Genomic DNA, 21,316 nt, shown 5'->3' on the forward strand with positions numbered 1-21,316 from the left:
TCATCTGAACATTCAGTGTTATCACACATTGGGCAACATCTCTATCTATCTATCTATCTATCTATCTATCTATCTATCTATCTATCTATCTATCTATCTATCTATCTATCTATCTATCTATCTATCTATCTTCTTTAAGAAATGCCTGTGGTGATGATTTCTCTTCTTCTTTTCTAAATAAAATGCACTCCTGTGCTCCTTTATCTATCTCAGTGGTTCTTTCTTGTCGGTGTCATATTTTTACAACTTTGTAAATTCCATTTCCAGCAGTGAAAACAGTAACTTGTGCACACAGCTCTTTCAAGTACCACCTTGTCAGGTCAATCTAGGGCGGCTCGAGGAGGGGCGAGCACGAGACTGAAGATCAGTAAGTTCGCTGCATCTGCGCATGTGCGGAACAGCGAGGGAAGGAGTCCCGCACACTTCGGTTATTTACGGTAACAGGAAATATACTTTCCATAGAAATAGGGGCTGTAAAACATGGGCTTTTCCCTGTGATTTAATCGGCTGGCGTTTAAAGAAATTGAGTTTCATCCTTGGCTTTAATCCTGAATTTGACGTGCGGCGTTTTTGGAGGTAAGTAAATGGATTATTTGTCTAAATAGAAAACTTCTTGGGGAACTTCCGTTAGTGTGTTTCTAATTTAGTTTGTTAAATAACCCACTGTTTTAGGAGTTTAAGCGACTACTAGCGCGGTTATTGTTAATACTTTGACATCTTTAACGGTCGTTCAGTGACGTGTCAGAGAGTACTTAACAGCTGTTGATTGACACTCTTCCCCATGCTTTGAGACGGGAGTCGAACCTGTAAGTTAAAATGATTATCAGATGTGATTAAGAAATGCTGGTTTGTTGTTCTTCACCACTGGCAAGTCTTGTTTCCTCATGACTTCGTCTATTTTGGAGAAAAGAAGGGCGTGTCTGTGGTTGATTACTTGCAGAACCAGTACAATTAACTTGACGTTGAGTACACAAGCTGCTCTGTCCCTGAGTGTCAGCAGGATGTTTGATCGTTTGATCTGTAAGGTTATCTACTTCTCAACGATCAGCAGCTCGAATTGATGCTGCACATGAATGCAATTCAAAATAAACGAATAATCCGCAAACTTGCCTATAGAAATCCTTATCTGCAGCAGGGGCGGAGCTAGATGGGGGCCAGGGGTGGCCATGGTCACCCTTATCCAATCATTGGCCTCACCTGTGGAAACCCCCTACCCTTTATTTTCCTCTAATACAGATGGTGGCAGCAGTAATACTCTCAAGTAGAATATTCAAAACATTTCTTATATATTAACAATTACTTTACACATAAAAAAAATCCCTGTGGTTATTCTACACATCAATATATTAACATTAAAGATTATAAGTACAGAATGCATGCTCTTCAGAAATAGATTTTGTTTTATGGGGTAAAATGAAAATGTCTCTGCAAGTAACTTAGAAGTGTTCAGTGAAATCATAGATAAATAGCTGTTTTAATAAAAACATATTAAATAATCAATTTATCTAGATATTAGTATTTTTAAGTAACAGTTTTATGTGGAATGATTACTGATAAAAGTAGGTAAGCAATGTTCGGCCAAAACTCAAACCTGAAAGTATATTATCCACTATACCTTTTATATAGAAAGCATGGACGTTTGAACATATTTGTCTATGTGTTAGAAAAGGCTGTTGGAAAGTATAGTTTGTCTTTATTAATTTTTTTAAAATATGGATTTTTGCTTGTTAAATTTCCTGTTCGAACAGTGTAGATTGACTGTGAGGTTTTGGTGCCTATCTGCTTTCGGCCACCCCTCAGTGTACATTAGTTATTGCCTGGCCACTCTTATAAAATGTTCTGGCTACGCCTTTGGTCTGCAGTATGAAAGCTCTATGCATGCAAGGATTAAGAATTTAACAGCTGTACATATTAGTTTGTAAAACGAACATGTTGAATGTTACACATGGATTATCACAGTTGATGTTACATTCCGTATTTATTATTTGAACGAATGGACTCAAGCAAAAAATTGAAAAATAGAATAGAAAATCCCTTTATTGTCACACAGTGGAAAAGTTGTGGTGTTACAGCAGCAGCCAAACATAAGTTGTCACAATGTCACAATGTGGACCTTATAAAACTGTATAAAAATAACAGAAAAAGTGAGTTAAGAAAATAAACAAATGAAATACTGTACTTAACAGGGTTTTTATAATATAAATACTTTGTATCTGGAGAATAAATAATCAATAAACAGCTGTAAACAATTTTACAGTAATGGATATGTGAAAATAGTAGCAATACAAGAGATCTGCAAAAAAAAAAAAAAAAAAGGCAGCATGTTACTGAGAAAGAGACAGCAAAAATTAGTATGAATGTGAAAACGTCTTGAGGTTGTTGGGAACAGTGATGGTTATAGAGTCTTACAGCTGCTGGGAGGAAGAATCTGTGATAACGCACCCTGGTGCATTTAGGGTGCAGCAATGGCTGCATGCATGGTGTTGGAGAAACCCTGCTTCAGTAAGTTGTTTTCAAGCACAATGGAGAAGAATATAATGACACACACACACACACACACATATATATATATATATATATATATATATATATATATATATATATATATATATATATAATACTTAGTAGTATAAATAGGTAGTATTAGCTGTTTCATTAGTGTTCCCATGCGCTCTGACCCTGTAGTTTTGGTTAACAGATGTAGCTTACCAACTGCAGTTTCAAAATAGGAGCGATTAAGAGCAGGAGAATGTCTACATAGTAATATTTGTTTGTGCTTTAAGCAAAGTAAACTATCGTAACCCTGGGAGCTTGAGAAAACGGCAGTAGTTCCAGGACTTATCTTGAAATCTCTATAGGCATGGTTTAGGTTCATAGAGTTTCTGAATCCATTACTTTTTTTGGGCCTTGACCTACCGCAGTGTTATTAACCAAGCTATTTCTAGAACCTGAATTAAAGGATTAAACAATGTTGAAAAACAGGAAACTCTAGAGTGTTTTTCATCTTAGCAATATCTGGGGCAAACTGCTGCTGAAAATTGTAAGCCTAAAGACAACTTTATAAAGTTCATTATGCAAGAGTCTAAATGTGGTTAAATGTGGGCATACAACAGTCGGATTGATAGCCTTCAGCTCAAGATAAAAATGTCTTTCATCGCAAGCAAGCCACAATGACAGATGCACTGCAGGAAATAAAATATGCTGAGCAAAACAAAATGCACAAATTAAAAAGCTCTTTATCAAAAAAATGTCTATATTAAGTAAAAAAAAGAAGGTGAATAAGAAACAACAGCAACATCTAGGTCCTTAGTAACATCCACCTACTATTATTTCTGTTTAGAGTACACTATCGGTAGTAAGGTTTTCATTAATTATTCAATGATTGCTTAAAATGTTTGACTTATGAAACTTAAATCCTACAGCCATTGCAAGAACTGTTGGAAAGCTTAGTTCAGTTAACCTCAAAGGTTTCTTAACACTTGCATTGTGTTAAAGGTAAACGTTTAACTATCACTAGTTGTTAACAGGGCCTGAAGTTAAGTTTCTTGGTCAGTATCCATCGCAACAGTGCTTTATTTACCAGCCAAAATTTTGTTGAGCCTAAAATAAGAATGAGAGACTCAGAAAATGCTTTAGAATGGTTTTCCCATTAAAGTGCTGTTGGGTTATTATCTAACTTAATCTCATTTATAGCTAGATCTAGATCATGAAAACTGTATCTGACCTGGTATGACTAGAATCTAAACTAGAAAATGAGATAAATAATGCATGAAGATCTAATTACATGTTTAACTGATTTTTTTGGGTCATTTTTTTGCATCAAGGTTCGACTCTCTTCTTGTTTTTTATTTTTACATTACATAAATTTAAAATGGTGTTTTTACATTTGTACATATTAATATTTTTATTTTCAAGACAAGTCTAATATCTATAACATTTAGATAAATAATCATAACAACAATAACGGAATTGATAGAATCCATACCCATATTTCCAGGGCCATAGCCATCATCTCAGAAATAAAGACACATTTTTCAGAATAATTTATCAGTCTCTTGCATTCAAGTTTAGTTTCCTGTAAAATATCTGTGAAAATCTTTTCCTAATACGTGCCTGGTTTCTCTCTGCAATAGATATTCTCAGAAAGTTATTGTTTCTCCTTATCTGTAAAGACACTACATCGTTCTCCCGGTTGCTGGCCTCTCGTCCATCTCCTCCCTGATTCTGCTCTTTATGCTATGTTAGTTAATATTAGAGACAAAATGGAAAACAACATTTTGAAATAGCATTAGGAAGAGTAAAAAATGCAGTTGATACTATTAAGCCATGGATCTGATTTCTTCTCAGCTGCTATTATTCTTTATTCACCTTCCCTCTGCTACTTGTATTATGGTAATAAAAATTTGAAAAATATAAAAAGCAAAATTTTGAGATAGAATTAGGAAGAGAAGCAATAAAATTTGCTGCAGCATCTCAGTCTCAAGTCACTTTTATGCAATAGATATTTTTCTCTTTTTGCTGACCCTCCTCTCTCTATTGTGACCATTTCAGACTAATAACACTGAGAGCAATTGTGAGCTCATAGTCTGCTTAGAAAGTAAAGAGGAATGGGTTTATTCCTAGAATAAACTAACTAACTAATGTCACAGACGTAGCAACCTTTTAAATTATTGCTAACTGACTTAATATATTGATATATGGGCATGTCTGATTTGTAATCAGTGTTACCCAACTTAAACCCATCCATCCATCCATTTTGATTCTTGACAGCTGCACACTAATAATGGGTTTAACTTTTCTAACAGTTAAAAAAAAAGCCTTGTTTTTGCCACATTTTCTAAGAAATTAAAGAGAACAGCAGGTCCTGCTTAATAAACCATATGTTACCTAATTGGACAACAACTCAACCCTTGCTTTGTGTTTTGTTGTTTTTGGTTAGCCGCTAACATTCAGGTAGGTTGACAGTTTCACCAATTTCATGCCCTGGTTTTTAGTATGGTGTTGAAAAATGTGTTTTCCCTAAATTGTGAAGGATAATGAAGCACTGATTCCCAGAAATCTACATCTACAGTTGTTTTTTTTTTATTATTTTCATTTTCATTATACCTCTTTGAGATTAATTAATTAATTAGTTGTTGTTTTTTTTCTTTTATTCTCTACAGATATACAGCTGGCCTTGCTCCAGCGATGTCTTCTTTGTGGCCATTGGTGGTCTCTAATAGTACTCCTACTTTAAGCTGCTTCAACTCCAACCAGAGCACTGTTCTCACAGGACTGGATTTCGGAGGCGTTCCAGTCGTCCTCCTGCTTGACTTCTGCGTTTTCATTGTATGTGTCCATCTGTCATTGTGTTGCATAACTGATATATTTAGCATTACAAAGCATGTGACTAGAAAATATTTTTCTTCATGACTTGGTCTTAAAAACACAACTCAGTACATGTTTTCTTTGTTGTTATTCATTCATCTTATTCATTCTCTACAAAGCTGTCATACCTAGCCTAAATTTGCCTTTTTTTTCAGTGTTTGCTGTTCCTCTTCACTGTCATCAGAAAGACATTCTGGAACTACGGTCGTTTAGCCCTGGTTGCAGACAATGAAGGGTTGGTTAATACCTTAGCATGCATGTTTTACGGCTGTTAGAACTTGAACTTGTGGCAAACTCCAAGAATATAAACATGACAATAAATTAAAAGGAAAAAAAAAATTTTTAAAAACTAAACAGTGAACTTTTTATTATAGATTTAGTGAAACACAACATCGCCGTTATGGACGTATGCCATCCACCGCATCCAATGCTGAAAACCCTGAATATGAGTCGGTAAGAAAAAAATCTTTATTATTAAACATAATAAAAAAGCAAACTCAGTTTCATTCACACAACTTTATGATTAAAGTTGATTCTGAACTGAAAAGAAGTCGCCGCCATTTTTATTCTTTGCAATACTGTTTTTCTGTTTCTGTGCAGGGAGTTTGCTCTTGGCTGCCCTACATCCTGACAATGGAGTGAGTGTCGTGAGCTGTTTGTAATCACCTTGGATTTTATTTCATTTATATTTGTTTTCTCATCAGATGCTAAAAATCATGTATTGTTTTTGTTTGATTTCTCCTTATATGTTTCAGTGATGAAAAAATAAAAGAGAAATGTGGCATGGATGCTGTTCACTACCTGTCCTTCCAGCGACATTTGATAATCCTGCTGGCGGTCCTCACTATTACCTCCCTGGCAATCATTCTGCCCGTAAACATGACCGGGAAACTTTTCCGTAAGTTTAACAAGTCACGCCCAACTCCGTCTCCTAGAAACTTAAGTTCATAGGCATGAAAGTCCATAATGGCACGCAAGCATACTGTTATGCACAGCAAATGTGTAAATAGGAGGAATGCTAACCTGTAGAGCACTGCAATGAAGCAGAACTGAAAAAAGGAAGAGATCAAACACAATTGCATGTCTGGCATAGGAGTTTTTTTTTCTTCCTCTAACCTTTCAAAATATTTGCTGTTATTCATGCTTTAGTTTACACATGACAGATCATGGCTTAAAATAGTTCTCATTCATCTACTGCTATTCCTTTCTTTTAAGAAAATGTTTGTGACAAATTAATAATATCCACTCTTTGCTTCTGTGGTTTATCACCAGTCATATTTTGTAAAAAAAAAATATATATATATAAACCTACTGATCACATGGGTTTAGAGTTATAAATACTGTAAAACGGTTTTAATAAGAAATGGACAATAATGTGTGAGTAAACAGAGATTTAAACATTTTCACAATTATTCATCTTTATAATTTCTCACAGCTAAACGCAAACAGAAATAAATTATTTAATAAATCAGCGCAGAATGGAACTAAACGCCAATGTGGATGTGTTATGGTGGTTCACATAAGCAAGAGGTTAAACCGATGGAGCGTGATACATCTGCTTGAAAGATGCACATCAAAGATTTTACAAAAGAAAATAAATCTCATAAAAAATATGAGATTCTTTTCTATAAAACCAAAACATTTAAACAAATTAGAATAAAACAGAAACACTTGTTATTGTCCCACCGTGGGGAAATTTAGGTGTGACGTTGCAAAGCAGAGAGACAAAGAAAGCATACAGATACACACAAGAATATAAAAAAGGGAATACCCAGATCTAACGGAAAATGTTCAAAAATGAAATAAAAACAGCAGCTCCTTTCAAAAGAATAGAACTGCAAATAATAGGATGGGGGTAGAAAACACTCAAGAAGCATATAAAAATGCAAATAAAGGCATTGGTGTACAAAAGCACTTAGTGTGCAGATATAAACTGTGCATGTAACTGCATTGGTGTAAAAAATTATTGGGCTTGTTGGAACCAAGTGAAAAAACCAGCTTAAATGAAAAATCTGTGGTATTACTCCTCTGTGTTACTCCCTGAGTTTTTGCTTTTTGTAAAGCATTTGAAAATATAAAATGGAAAGAAATACTCAAAAAACAAGATTCCTTTTCTTTATTAAGGTAAAGCTAGACACTCAACATATTTGTGTTTGTCTAATATTGTTTGACAAAATAAACTTCTTTCTTTTAGGAAACGATGCTCATAGTTTTGGAAGGACGACTATTGCGAATCTCTCTACCCAGTAAGTGTGATTAGAAATTTAAAAGAAAAACAACAACATTTTGGTATATTCTAGAGATTGACAGATACATCAGTAGGTTGATGTTTTTGGCTGATATTTGCTTTTTTCCCCCATGTATTGGTATATATATTGCATTTATTTAACTATCATATAACTGGAAGAAGAGAAAGCAGCACATACCAGGGATTGATTAAACTGATATCTAGATATCAGCATCGGCCTTAAAAAAGCTGTATGAGTTAATCTCTGGAATATTATCTCAAAGTAAATTGGTACACAGGGCAGTTATCACTTTTCTCAATGGTCACTACCAATTTTGATTCCAGAAACAATTTCTTATGGCTCCACACTGTGTTTGCGATTGTCTACCTGTTCCTGACGGTTTTGTTGCTGCGGTTACACACATCCAAAATGAAAGGCATGCGCAGAGAAAAAGTAAGTCTCTAATTGAATGTATTTATCACACTAAACAACTGATGTGAAGTTTTTGGTCACACATCTTTGGTCTCATTCTTTTTGTAGGCTAGAAACACCCTGTTTGTGTGTGCAATTCCTAAAAGAACAACCGAGGAACAAGTAAAAACCCACTTTACGTATGTTGGATGAATTTATGTTATGTGACTTTTTGTTATGAAACAACCATATTAATAGTTAATATCTTTTAAACTCCTCATCTGCTGCCATGTTTGTCCATAGGGAGGCGTATCCTTCTTGCAAAGTGTGTGCAGTGACATTGGGCTACGATGTGGCCAAACTTATGTACCTTGATAAGGAAAGGTGAGATTTTAGAAGTAGCTGGTTTTAGAATCACACAATTATTTTTACATGAAACAAACTTATTAAATCCTAATTTAACAGCTTTAACAATTTTCTTTTTTGTACTCTTATATTGTTGTATGTTCTCTATAGTCTAACCCATAATTTTACTGCAAGTTTCAGCCATCCTATCACATATAATCATCTCCAGATTAGAGAATTTCACATGTAGCATAAAAGTTAGGTTCTCATGAAGGGATGAATTGTCTGTCTGTACAACAAAACAGTATTATGCAGTTAGCCTTGTGTAGAGAAAATAGCAAACTTACACTCTCATATATCTCATTATATCCTCCTAACCCTCTTTTATCCACATGACAATCAGCTGACAGGTTATTATGTCTCTTATAAGTGGAATATTCACTTTTACTGCTCTGTAAGTGCTAAAGATGCAGCGTATGAACACAACTACGGTCAGCAGAAGGGAGTGGTTGTGTTTCTGTGTTACGTTTAGAGGCAGTAATAAGTCCTGTTTTTTTTAAGGGTGTTTTTAAAAGTCTGAGAAAAGCATTGTATGTGAATATATATATATAATATGTATATATGTACTACATGTACTTATATGAGTAGATGTAGTCTGCTCATAAAGCAGTTTATAGATGGTTTGCTTTTTTTAAACTTTTTATTAAAAATCAACTGTCTCTGTTTATATATTTCTGTTTTTCCAACCCAGGGTTCGGGCTGGCAAAAACCTGCGATATTATGAGCGTGTCCTGGAGAAAACAGGGGAGCGTGAACTGATCAGCCCTCGTGTATGTGGCCACCTATGCTGCTGCTCCAGTTGTGAAAAGGTGAGTCTCACTCTGTAATCAAGGCGTTGTTCATATTAAGGATAAAAGGAATCAGGATTTTTTTTTTTTCCACGTGCTTTAGCAATCTAACTTATCTAAGATCAAATGTTTCAAATGTTTCTCAAGACTCAAATGTTTTTCAAGACTTAATCTCAATCCAGATTTATTTCATCAAACCCAATAAAATGGATGTAGTTCTTAAGTATAACTGAAAACCCATTTGTATTAAATGAACTAAATTAGTTGTGTGATTGTGCTGTGCTGATCCCATTCACTAGTGACACTCCCTACTTACCTACTAAGCATGCACTTCAATTACATATCAGGGAAATAACCTTTCAGTCTGTTTTTGCACTCACAAACGTTTGAAATTGATGATTGAATGGACCGGTTACCCTTAAAAGATATTCATTTAAAATACCAAACAGAACATACACATTTTTTTTTTATTTGACAGAACCTAAGGCATCATTGTTCAGAAACAGTATTTAAAAAAAATTACATTTAGAGTTGCATCCTATTTACAACCTACAGGTATTCAAATCTTGATACTACTTTGTGATTAGATTGATGTTTATCCACATTATATATCAGAATCTCTGTAAAATTCAAAAACATAGGATGATATTTTGAAATAGAAATGTAATTGAAACCCTGTGATTTTGATAGTGTTGCAATCAGCAGGTTGTGTAACACTGACAGCTTGGAAACCTCAGTCACACTTTAATTGCAAATGTAAGTAAAATTGGGTGAAATCTCTTTAGATATTGAGGGAAAACCATAACTCATGACAAAAACAACATGGTGTACTCAGCTTTGAACTTAAAAGTAGGCTGTGATATTTTAAGAAGAAAAGACTCCAACAATCATTTAAAAAAACTAAAGGAAAATTTTATGGACAGGGAATATTTTATTATAAAGCAAATGACTAAAAATCTGTATGTGTTTTCACTTAGGTCGATGCCATATCATATTACAAGTATAAAGAAAAGCTGTTGCTGGAAGAAATGAGACAGCAAGCAGAGGAAGTCCCACGGGATCCGCTGGGTATGGCTTTTGTCACATTAGAGAACGAGGCTATGGCAAAGTAGTGAGTATTGGTTCTTCTTTCTGTGTTTACAAAAGAAGAAGTTGCATTATATTGAAAAGGAATTCTGCCATTCTAGAACCACAACATTGATTTTTATTGTAAAGTGAGATCAGAAGTGAGATCAGATTATGGTCTAGATTTATACATACACTTTAATATGAGGCATTCTTTTGCACCTCTTGCTATAGGTTTCGGGACATTGTCCTACTGGAAGTTAAACTTCCCTTCCAGTCTCTTCTTGTAGCATCGCACTAGTTTTCTTTCTTGCTTTAAACTCTCTCTGTCTTTCAACATTCTCTCACAAATGTAGTTATCTCTGGTCTATAAAGAGATCCCACAGCATAAAGCTGTTACCACCATGTCTAACTGAGAACATTAATAATTTTCCACTTAACACAGTAGATATCTTGTGGGCTAAATATTTTTACTTAAACCTCTTCTTCTTCCACAAGTTCTCTTTATTTCTGTGGAAAAAATAGGAGTTGAATCCTTTTCTGTAAACATGGCTTCCTTTGTGCCTCCCATTGAGAGCACAGCAAATAGATTTCAATAGAATCTCCTGCATAACTCTGGATCTCTGCAGCTTTTCTCATTGGCCAGCCTATCAGTGAGACTTAAAGTTTCAGCATATTTTGTTTATAAACTAGGCCTGCTTTAATCCTCCCTACAACTTTATCTGTGATCTGTCTGTGTTCACTGCTCTATCTATGTTCTCTAACAACCATCTAAGGCCTTCACAGAACAGCTGGGTTTATTCTGATATAAACTCAAAACAACTTGTGAAATAATTAGGTTAGACTGGAATTCATGAAGCGCTCTCAAAGGAACAAGGCTGTACACAAACACATGGCACAGTGTTCAGATATTCCTTTAAAAAAGAAGAAGTAAAGTAGGTTTTACATCAAATTCAACAAAAAAATATATTGAAGATATTCTAAGTATAGGGATATTTCTTTAATGCAGTCTCTGACATAAAATGTATATTAAATGATTAAATCATTTTGGACACATTTATGTCAATAGTATTTCTATAATATCCCTAACTGCTGCTTAAATCCATGCAGCATTCTAAAAGACTTCAATGCGATCAAGAGTGGAGGGCGAAACTGCTGCTGTGGGAAGAGGCCTCAGCCTTCGTCTGTCAGCAGAGATCTAAATGTAAACGAATGGATGGTCAGCTTTGCTCCACATCCCAAAAGTATTTACTGGTAAGATCAGAACCAGCAACCCGCCATACAGCAGGTGTTCCCTGTATATCATAATGAGGAACTAAAAAGACCAGGGCTGTGTCCGAATGTCCACCCTAGCCCCTAACCCCGCAATCAGTATATAGAGCAGGGACTATGTAGTGGACTTTATAGTGAAGTCAGTTAACTAATCGTTTAGACAGATGATCACTACTTTTCGCTCTCCGTTGGACATGTAACTCCGCCTCCTTTTTTCTTTTTCTCCCCCAAAATAAATCCCATGATGCTTTGCAAAAAAGAAACAATATAAAAGAATGAGAAAGAAAATTAATATATAAAAAAAAGCTTTAGCTAAAGTATATTGCTATCAAGTCTGAAAACTTAAAGGCCTTGTTGTTCTTCAGTAACTTAATCGAGGCATGAAAACTTTTAATATCATTTTGGAATGCTTGAAAATTTTGAGAAACTTTAAATAATCTGCACTTGTGGATAAAGAATTTTCCCATAATGAAAATAATATTACATAAAAATTCAAAATTTTTATCATGAAAAGTAATGCCTAATTTAACTCCTTTATATTTAGAATTAGGAATCACATTTTTCGTTTATAACCAATCATAAATCTTGTCCCAAGAGGACTTAACCACACAACAATTTTGGATGCAAACTACTTTTCAAGGTGCTTTGTGGGAATTTTGAGTCCACTACATTTTCATCCACTAGACATTTGGAAACTCATTAAAAATGGTGTAACCCCCACATAGTGCCCTATGTAGGGGTTAGGGTGGACAATCTGACAGCCAAGTATAACGGGAAAAGAAGCTATATTTTCTCTAAATGATATTTAGTAAAACCATCTGTTTATTTATATACACATTTATAGTATATATTTGCAAGAAATTAGGCCAAACTGTAATGTGCGCATATACTTAGCTGTTTTAAACATTAATTTCTATTATAACCAAATACACTCGGTTGTTTGATCACCTTAAAGTTTGAAAAGATTCCCATATTTAAGTTACACACTATAATCTTTGGTTATTTGTGCTTTTACTAACTTTCCATGACCATCAGGGAGAACCTTTCAGTGGGCGGCTTCTGCTGGTTGATCCGCTGTGTGGGAATAAACCTCCTTCTGTTTATCCTTCTCACCTTCCTGACGACTCCCACCATCATCATTAACGTCATCGACAAGTTCAACGTGACACAGCCAATCCACTCCCTTAATGTGAGTTCTGAACTTAAAAAAAATATATATCATGGTTTTGTTTTCAATAGGTGTTAATCATTAGGATACTGTTATTTTCTTTATCCAGAGCCCCATCATTAGCCAGTTCTTCCCAACTCTTCTGCTTTGGTCTTTCTCTGCATTGCTGCCTACAATAGTGTACTACTCTACTCTAGGAGAGGCCCACTGGACCAGGTATTAAGAACACATTACTCACTGGTGGAGAAAACATGGTAAACTTTCTGCTGACGGGGCTACATTTTCCTAATTTCACTACAATCTGGATTCCAGGTCCAGCGAGCAGCTGAGCATGATGCGCAAATTGTATTTCTTTCTGCTCTTCATGGTCCTTATTCTTCCCTCGCTAGGACTCACCAGGTAATTCTGAACAAGCACTGACATTATATAGGAGGAGGTTACAGTGGCGCAATCAGGTTATTGTTTTTATTAGTTGTTTTTTTGTTGTTGGCAAAAATTAACCTGATTTTTATTTCTGTTCACTTTATATGCATCTGCTAATATTGAATTAAAACATGCTTACTCCTTAGTGCCATAAAAGTGTCCAGACCACTTTTGACTTTTTCATCCTTTAGTGGATTATAGTTATTCAATAAGATGATCCAATATTGTAAAGTTGAATAAATAGTGCAAATAGTTTTTAATTTGATAAAAATCAAACCATAAAGTTGTGTGTGCAGTGTTGCACATTTCTTTACCAGTGTGAAGCATGGAAGTGGCAACACATTGGTGTGGGATTGTGGGATTAAAAGTATAGACTTTAGATTTTGTCAGTTATATTTTGTATTATATATAGTAGCAATGAAAAAAGGAATACTAAAAGTATTTTTTTTTTAAAGTGTTTTAATGCAATAAATTTGGAACTGCATGCAGACAATGGCTCAACAAAGACATGATACATATACTAAAAAAAAAAAAGAAAAAAAAAAAGAAGAAGAAAAATCTCATATCTTTACTCCAGCTGCAGCAAATCTCTAAAAATGTAGAAGAGCAGCACACATGGGTTGAAGTCAGTCATATGATCAGTTTTTTGGGGTTTAAAAACATCATTAATTAGAGATTGTCTTTGTTGTTAAAAATCTCAATATTTTATCTTTATCTAAAGGTAGATTGTACTCCATTCCTAGACAGGATCTTTGTCAATGAAGACAAGGGGAGATCTAATCCTACTTTGATACCTATTAGAGACTAAAAGATGAGCCCAGAGGTCCATCTTCAAGCAGAACAGTGACCCTGAACTATAATCCAGAAGTAAACTGAAATGTTTTACAAATGGCTTATCATTTATGGCTTTGGTACAGTCAAAGTCCAGACCTTATCCAATAGACCATCAGAGGCAAGACTTCAATTCTTGTTCTCAGATTCTTTTTATCTAATCCACCTTAGACTGAGGTATTTTAATCTCGTAATACGTTAAAGTAGTAGAGAGAGGCCCTAAAATGTTTGCCTATACAAAGTATTAACGTAGAGCTGAATATAATCATACTTATTGAATAATGATTTGCAAAAAGCTACGAAGTATAATTTTCTTTTGGCTTCACAAAAACTACGTTCAGTTTGGTGTATTTAATGTTTGCGGTTACAGCGTTTCAAAATGTAAAAAAGGCACTACATATACTGCAAAATGTCCATATTGGTTATTTATTCTCCAGGTGCACAGTATTTATATTGTCAAAACACTTACCAGCACAGTATTTTATTTTTTAACTCTTCACTAATTTGTTATTCTTATACACTTTTCTAAGGTCCACATATGTGTGACAATATTTTCTATAATATTTTTGCGGTAAACACCAGAATTTCCCCATTGTGTTACAATAGAGGGAGAAGTTAGTTGAGAAGCACTAACTTTAAAGCAATAACCTATTGTTAATTCAGAGAGCTCTTTGCACTTTGGAGAAATCCTCATTAACTCCTCATATTCAATTCCAGAATGTTCATTTAGTTTTAGATGTTAGTAGCTGTAGGCAGAGGTCTGCCTTGAACCAAATCTGGAGTCTAACTGAAAACACTGTTGGTGTAAAACAATCTTCTGCAGAAGATGATTACTGTTGTTGACAGTGTTCTTCATTTTATGAAGAATCTTCTGAGGTTTTAGAGCAAATGACAAAGGTTTCTTTGTCATTTACTCGATGGCGTTACCCGAGCAGAGGATGGCAAACTCTCCACAACAGACTAATAGAAGATATGCACCAGAGGACCTAAGCTTCCTTAGGAAGTACAGTCACCTCTCAGCCTGCAAATCCTCTTGATCCTTTCAGAAGATTCCTTATAAATTAATGACCACTTTCTTTTTGCATACTTGTATTAATCAACTGTCAGATGAGACTGCTTTCTAATTCCTAGCTTTAAGTAATTTTTTGTTTGTCTTTTTTAGTCTTGCCTGGTTTTTCCGCTGGCTGTTTGATAAAAAGTTCATAGTTGATGGGAAAACAAGATTTGAGTGAGTATTTGGTTGGATTGGTTATATTTTGGCTAATTTACTTCATATACAAATTAAATCATACCAGAGGTTTTGATTGGTTTCTGGTGAAGGTATTTGGAAGTTGTGTAAATTTGTCTCAACCAATCACTTTCTTAATCTAGTTTAATTATTTTTATGCTGCTGTAGATATTTTTATTTATTCACAAGTTAGCGTTTGTCACGCCTTCATGGTTTTAACGGTTCTCTTGATTTAAATCGATCCACCAGGTGTGTGTTTCTACCGGATCAAGGGGCGTTCTTCGTAAACTACGTGATCGCGGCCGCCCTGGTGGGCTCTGGGATGGAGCTGTTGCGGTTGCCAGGGTTACTGCTCTATGCAATACGTTTGATGCTTGCACGCTCTGCTGCAGAAAGGAAATATGTCCAGCAGGTTTGTAAGGTTATTTCATGCTTTGTTTCTTCCTTTTCATCATGTTAATTCTTAATAAAAGGATGCAGGAGGAACTTTTGACCTTTATTTCTCATTCTAGGCTTGTTCTATACCATATATATAAGCCACATTTTGTGTGGAAAGAATATATCCACTGCTTAAATGAACAGTAAATGTCATTTTTATTTTATTTTACAGCACCAAGCATATGAGTTTGAATATGGAGCCATGTACGGCTGGACTCTGTGTGTTTTCAGTGTCATCTTGGCTTACAGCATCATTTGCCCCATCATTATGCCATTTGGTAAGGAGTTTAATAGTTGGTATTCAGCATCATGGTTAGTCTAATGTAAAGTATAATGAGCAGTTTTGTAATTTGTGACTTTGTTTAATTCAATCAGGGCTTCTTTACATATTGCTCAAACACCTGGTGGACAGACACAACCTGTTCTTTGCATACCTACCTACTCGCCTTGACCGCCAAGTCCACCAAGGAGCTGTTGATCTGGCTTTAACAGCACCAATCCTCTCCCTGATATGGCTCTACTTCCTCACCGTCCTTAGAGCAGGTTAGAAATAAGTGTTTTAACATTTTAATGTAACCAATGAAATCCATTGTTTTTATTTAGACCCAAAAAGTTTAACAAGTTTCCAATTTTAAAGAGTAAGAAATAGAGCTGAACAATTTTGCCAAAAACAAAAACTGCAATTATTTTAAACTACGGTAATATTGCGATTTTATTTTGATTTTTCTTTGCACTTCCTTTCCACAATCATATAAATGTTTTACTACAGGATTTAACATTTTTCATGACCTTAGGAGCTGGTGTTTCCAGAGCAGGGCAGGACTTTACTGAAATTATTCTGTAAAAAAGTGCTAACTTCTATTTGCAGGCTAGCTGCATCTCTCTTTTTTCAGTGGGGTTGAAAACCCACTTTAAGCATATTCCTGCCACCTAATGTTAAATGTAGTATGACACAAATTAAGCACCTCTGCAATCTGAAAACTGCATTTTGTGATATTGCAAATGCAATTAATTGCCCAGCCCTAGTAAGAAACATTAAGTTAAATTATTCTTTTTGCATTTCTAAATCTTAAGTGTTTCCTACATTTTACTGCTAAATTAACAATTTGAAGAACCCAGTTCAGCTATAATCACCGATGAGATATGTCTCTACCAGCATTGCACATCTACAAACTGACAAGTGGCCCATTCTTGTTGAATAGCTGAGGCTCAATCAGATTAGATGGATGTCATGTGCTATTATGCTCCAGCCAGGAGATTTTAACTACAGATTTCACAACCGTCCCCAAAGCAAACAATTCATATAAATATGTGCATTTTTAAATAGCACTCACTATTCTGCAAGTAGAAGTCATAAATCTCCTACCCCATTTGTGCTCACTATATTAGGATGTGTCATTAGCTTCGATTAACAGTATGTTTTGTGATGTGGTGTTGCTTTTATCCTAGGTAGGGTTTGTTTTTTTTACACTGGGTTTAGTCAATATTTCTGCTTAAGTGCTAATATTTTAAAGTGAACTTTTAAGAAAGAAAAACAAAGTAGATAACGTGTCCCTCAGCAGTCAAAGTTCACAAAAAAGAATTCCTCTTTGTGAAGTATAACCAACTTTAAAGATTAGTAAACAAAACTAGCTGCTCCTTAGCAGATTAAAGGTGTTCCAGTACTGCATGTCTCTTACAAGCTAAGGTGACAAAAAGCAGCGACTCTAGAGGGTGTTTGAAATAGGAGTCGGAGGTTCTTAGGCTGTGGGAAAACAACCAGGTCTGAGTGGTTTCTAATCTTTTTAAGATGCCTCAAAGTGCTAATTAAAGTTTTACGTCCAAAGTACAAGATGGTAAAACTGAAATTATTGGAAGTTCATAAAATAAAAATCATGCCTTTATAATGTCTTTTGGGGAGGGGGTGGGGGGGGAGAAACAACCCTCCAGGAAGTGTCTACTCCTATAGTGACGGTAAAAAAAAATATTTACAGACTACCGTGTTGAGATTCCATGCATACCGCTGTGTTAGGCAACCTATCATTTAACTTCAATAAGGATATTCCTTTTTGACAGCTCACCTGTCTGGCCTGAAGGAAAATTACCCAATGTAATTTACTCTGAAATACTGAAAAACCATCAACAAAAAACTGAATTAAAGATTTATAGCAAACGTGAGACGACTGCAGGTATATATTGTGGTTTAATAAAAGCTAGAATGCTGCAAGTCTTTATAACAATCAAGGGATTGTATTTTGTAATCAGCTGTGAGCAGCAAACGCAGCCAGAGAGACCATAACCTGTTCTGTTCTCAATAAGATGTCAGTTATACGTCAGGATATAGTTGTTTGATTTTATCCACCCTGTTTTGTTTTGGGTTTTTGTGCTCTTAGCAATACGTCATGTTAATTATTTTAAACATGGAACCATGTCAAACTTGTAGATCATCATACTCTCCCTCATTGTGTGTGTTTTAACTGTAGTCCACGGTGTAAAAATATTTATTTTGTTTTCAGGTTTCATGACCGGTGTATCTCTATTCACCTTAGTGGTTTTGTGTTTCACTGTCTTCATCTGTGTGGGCTTCACCTGCTTCGGCCAGTTTAAGCACCTTAGTCCGCATAACTATGCAGTAAGTCGCAACCCCCCCCAACCCAAGTGAGCGTAATGTTGCCATGCCGTCACCCTTCATGCTGAGCATTCATTTGGATTGTTTTCCTTTTTAGGTCAAAGAGGAGGACGAGACTACAGTAGAGGGAGTGGAAGAAAGTGCTAAGGTGGTGTACTGATTAGTGTTCTCTAAAAAAGTAAAACAACGATTATGCATGTTGGGAAAATGCTTCGCGTTGAACTGAAATTGACTTCACTTTGTTTGCTGAGCTTGTGTTAAGGTTTCTGGTGTTAGTTATTAACTAAGAAATCACTAAAATCATGTCTGAATATATCTGGATTGTAAGGCAGAACAACAACAAAGGAGACTAAAGGTGGAATGTTCACAAAGAGGACTGTCCAAAGTTCTTTAAAATCAGGATTAGGATCAGATTTTTTTCAGTTTTCCCCCCTTGATCAAAATCTGTGAAAAGCTGTAGGTACATATTACATTATATGATATTGCTGGAGCATTATCTCATACATAAATCAAGAAAAAGCTTGTTTTAAACTTTCTAATAATTGTTTTAACCAAAATATAGACAAATAGACATTTTAAGGATTGATTGCTGTGACAGTTTTTCTTTCCTATTTTGAAGTGTTGCTCTATTATATATATATATATATATATACTCCAAAGCAGCTTGAAGTTATCGACTAGAACAATAATTTCATCAAATCCCTAGATCATCTAAATTTGATAGGAAATGTTACAAGAAGAGAACATATTTGCTATAGTCTGTAAGAAAAAAAATATTTCTCAATTTATGTTTTTCACACTAAATGAATATAATTGTTGGATTTTTTCTATATTTTTTATTCACTGATTATGCTAATCAGCCCTGGCATGATATCAAAACTAGTTATATGTTCTGATCCCTTCTTTAAGTCTGACTTAGTTAAAAAGTTTTTTTTGTTGTTTTTTTTTTGCTAAGTTCACAGTCACTGTATGAGCTGACTCTCATTCATTTGTCAATACTTTTTCAAAACGATACTATGCAGATCCTTACACCATGACTCAATTAGTATATTTATTATTTTAGCAGCTAACAGTTTCAATCGGACCTTTGCCATTTCTAACATATGTTTTATCTGCTGCGATGGACTGGCAACATGTCCAGAGTATACCCCGCCTCTCGCCCGTAGACCGCTTGGAATAAGCATGACAAAAAATGGATGGATGTTATATCTGCTTTTTTTCCATTTACTTTCAAATTGCATAGGTTTTCGTCATTACAAAAAGGAATTTGTCTAATGGAAACATGACCGATTTAGAAAAAGTTTTGTAATTATGATTGGGTGGTTTTTTCGGACATATTGAAAACGTTTGCAAATCTGCATTGTAGACACACATGTTCATATATGACTCAAGTGGTCCACAGCCAGATTATACTTGTCTACCCAAACAGTTGCTAACAAACTTATGTGTGATTTAAAAGGCATTGATGGAAACACCTCAATTGCAAAATAATTTTTTTGCATTAGTGTCACTTAACAAATGGGTGCATATTTGTAATGGAAAACACTATTGTCCTATATTTTGCTCTCTTAAACTCTTTGTTGTTCAGGGCAACTTTTGATAAAACTGCTCTCATAGTTTTTTTTCAAGTTTAAATAATTTTAGTTGTCAAAAAGTAAAACAAGCAACATTTTCACACAATGATTACTTTTTTAATCACAGCACTTGGAGGTTTTCCTCTTTAAAATAAAGGAAAATAGCACCCTGAATGGAAAAATTGTGGGAAAAAAAATGCTATTATTAACCAGATGATGATTAATCAAATTTTAAAACAGTTTAAAATAGCATACATTTATTTTAGATTGTTTAAAAAATGTTTTCAAATTATAATGGACATTACTTTATATGTTTACACTTATCCCTCTCTTCTTAACTGCATATTTGCAGGTTTACCTTCCCAGAGTGCTTGATAGCCAATCACCTGCCAGCACCATGAAGGAGGCTAAAAACCAACAGTCTTATGGCTCCTTAGAAGACAGCCCACCTGAGAAGTTCAGCGGGGTGGATAGCACAGATGCATAATGCCATGAACTCTACAATGTCACACCTTTGAGCAAAGATGCCCTCAAATCATTCTGCAACTCTCCTAGATCTATTCACAGACTGTTCCAGCATGTCCTGTTCAGACTTCCAATGCACAAAGAACAATCTAATCTTACAATCTCCAGTGATAAAGTGCATCTAAAGGGTGTAAGGTTTAAAATGCTTGTTTATAGGAAGGAAATTTTATTTTTTTAGGAATTTTATTAGGTATTAAACTTATCATTGTGGACCCAAGATGCCTAGCTAGAGCACAGCATTGAGACCTTTTTTAAAAAAAAGCACCAAGTAACATTTATTCAACAGAAACTGCCATTCAGAACAAGCCAAAAGTAAAGAATGCCTTGTTTGCTACTTGCACATTTAAAACTTACAAAATAGTACCAAAGAGCTGGGTAACCACAGGTTAATATTTCCTATTCTCAGGGGAAGGATTGTAAAATGCACCTTTTACTTCTTTTATGTTAACTACATGATTATTATTTTGGTTTGAATTATTAAACCAAAACTACAAGTAGTGCTATTGACAAATATAAATAATATAAATGAGAAAAGGAAACACTTTCTTAATTTACAAGTAAGGCTTGGGGTTTGCATCTGCTAGTTTTTTTTCCTTCAGTCAAGGGATAATTTTTTGAATATAAAAATCCATATTTTAATTTTAAAGAATTCATGAATCCTTTTACCAGAGCAATTTCAGTTGTATTGAATCTGATTTTTATGTTCTTTTTATATGCATTTGTTAGAAGGAGCTCTTCAGACTTATGTTTACATTTGGTGAAGGAGTTCAGTGTTGATATTTTACGTTATTTTAAACTGAATGAAGAATCGCGTCTATATGTGCTTGTATTGTCACCGGGGGGCGCTGTTGCACTGCAGTGATGATGTGTATCCTCTGAAATATTCATAAAGCTGTAACAAAAAGGTCAAACACACAATGTTGCATTGAGTCTTTCTAACCTATTCTGACACTGGTATGAGCCAGCTTACTGAACCACGGTGCTG

General features: G+C 34.9%; 1 protein-coding gene across 1 annotated transcript; it reads left to right on the plus strand.

Moving 5' to 3' along the window:
• The first annotated feature begins 405 nt into the window (after positions 1-405).
• On the plus strand, positions 406-20,583 carry LOC107094469 (CSC1-like protein 2). The gene is made up of 23 exons (XM_015390069.1): positions 406-576; positions 5,163-5,328; positions 5,523-5,602; positions 5,742-5,820; positions 5,968-6,005; positions 6,123-6,265; positions 7,562-7,613; positions 7,940-8,048; positions 8,136-8,206; positions 8,310-8,390; positions 9,103-9,220; positions 10,177-10,310; positions 11,375-11,518; positions 12,572-12,725; positions 12,814-12,920; positions 13,017-13,103; positions 15,121-15,186; positions 15,436-15,598; positions 15,797-15,902; positions 16,000-16,167; positions 18,120-18,235; positions 18,330-18,380; positions 20,159-20,583. The coding sequence occupies exons 2-23, from the start codon at positions 5,188-5,190 to the stop codon at positions 20,291-20,293; spliced, it is 2,343 nt and encodes a 780-aa protein (XP_015245555.1). The 5' UTR covers positions 406-576; positions 5,163-5,187; the 3' UTR covers positions 20,294-20,583.
• Positions 20,584-21,316: the final 733 nt, after the last annotated feature.

Source organism: Cyprinodon variegatus, unplaced genomic scaffold (genome assembly GCF_000732505.1).
Source record: "Cyprinodon variegatus isolate N-32 unplaced genomic scaffold, C_variegatus-1.0 Scaffold485, whole genome shotgun sequence".
In the NCBI taxonomy this organism is placed as follows: Eukaryota; Metazoa; Chordata; class Actinopteri; order Cyprinodontiformes; family Cyprinodontidae; genus Cyprinodon; species Cyprinodon variegatus.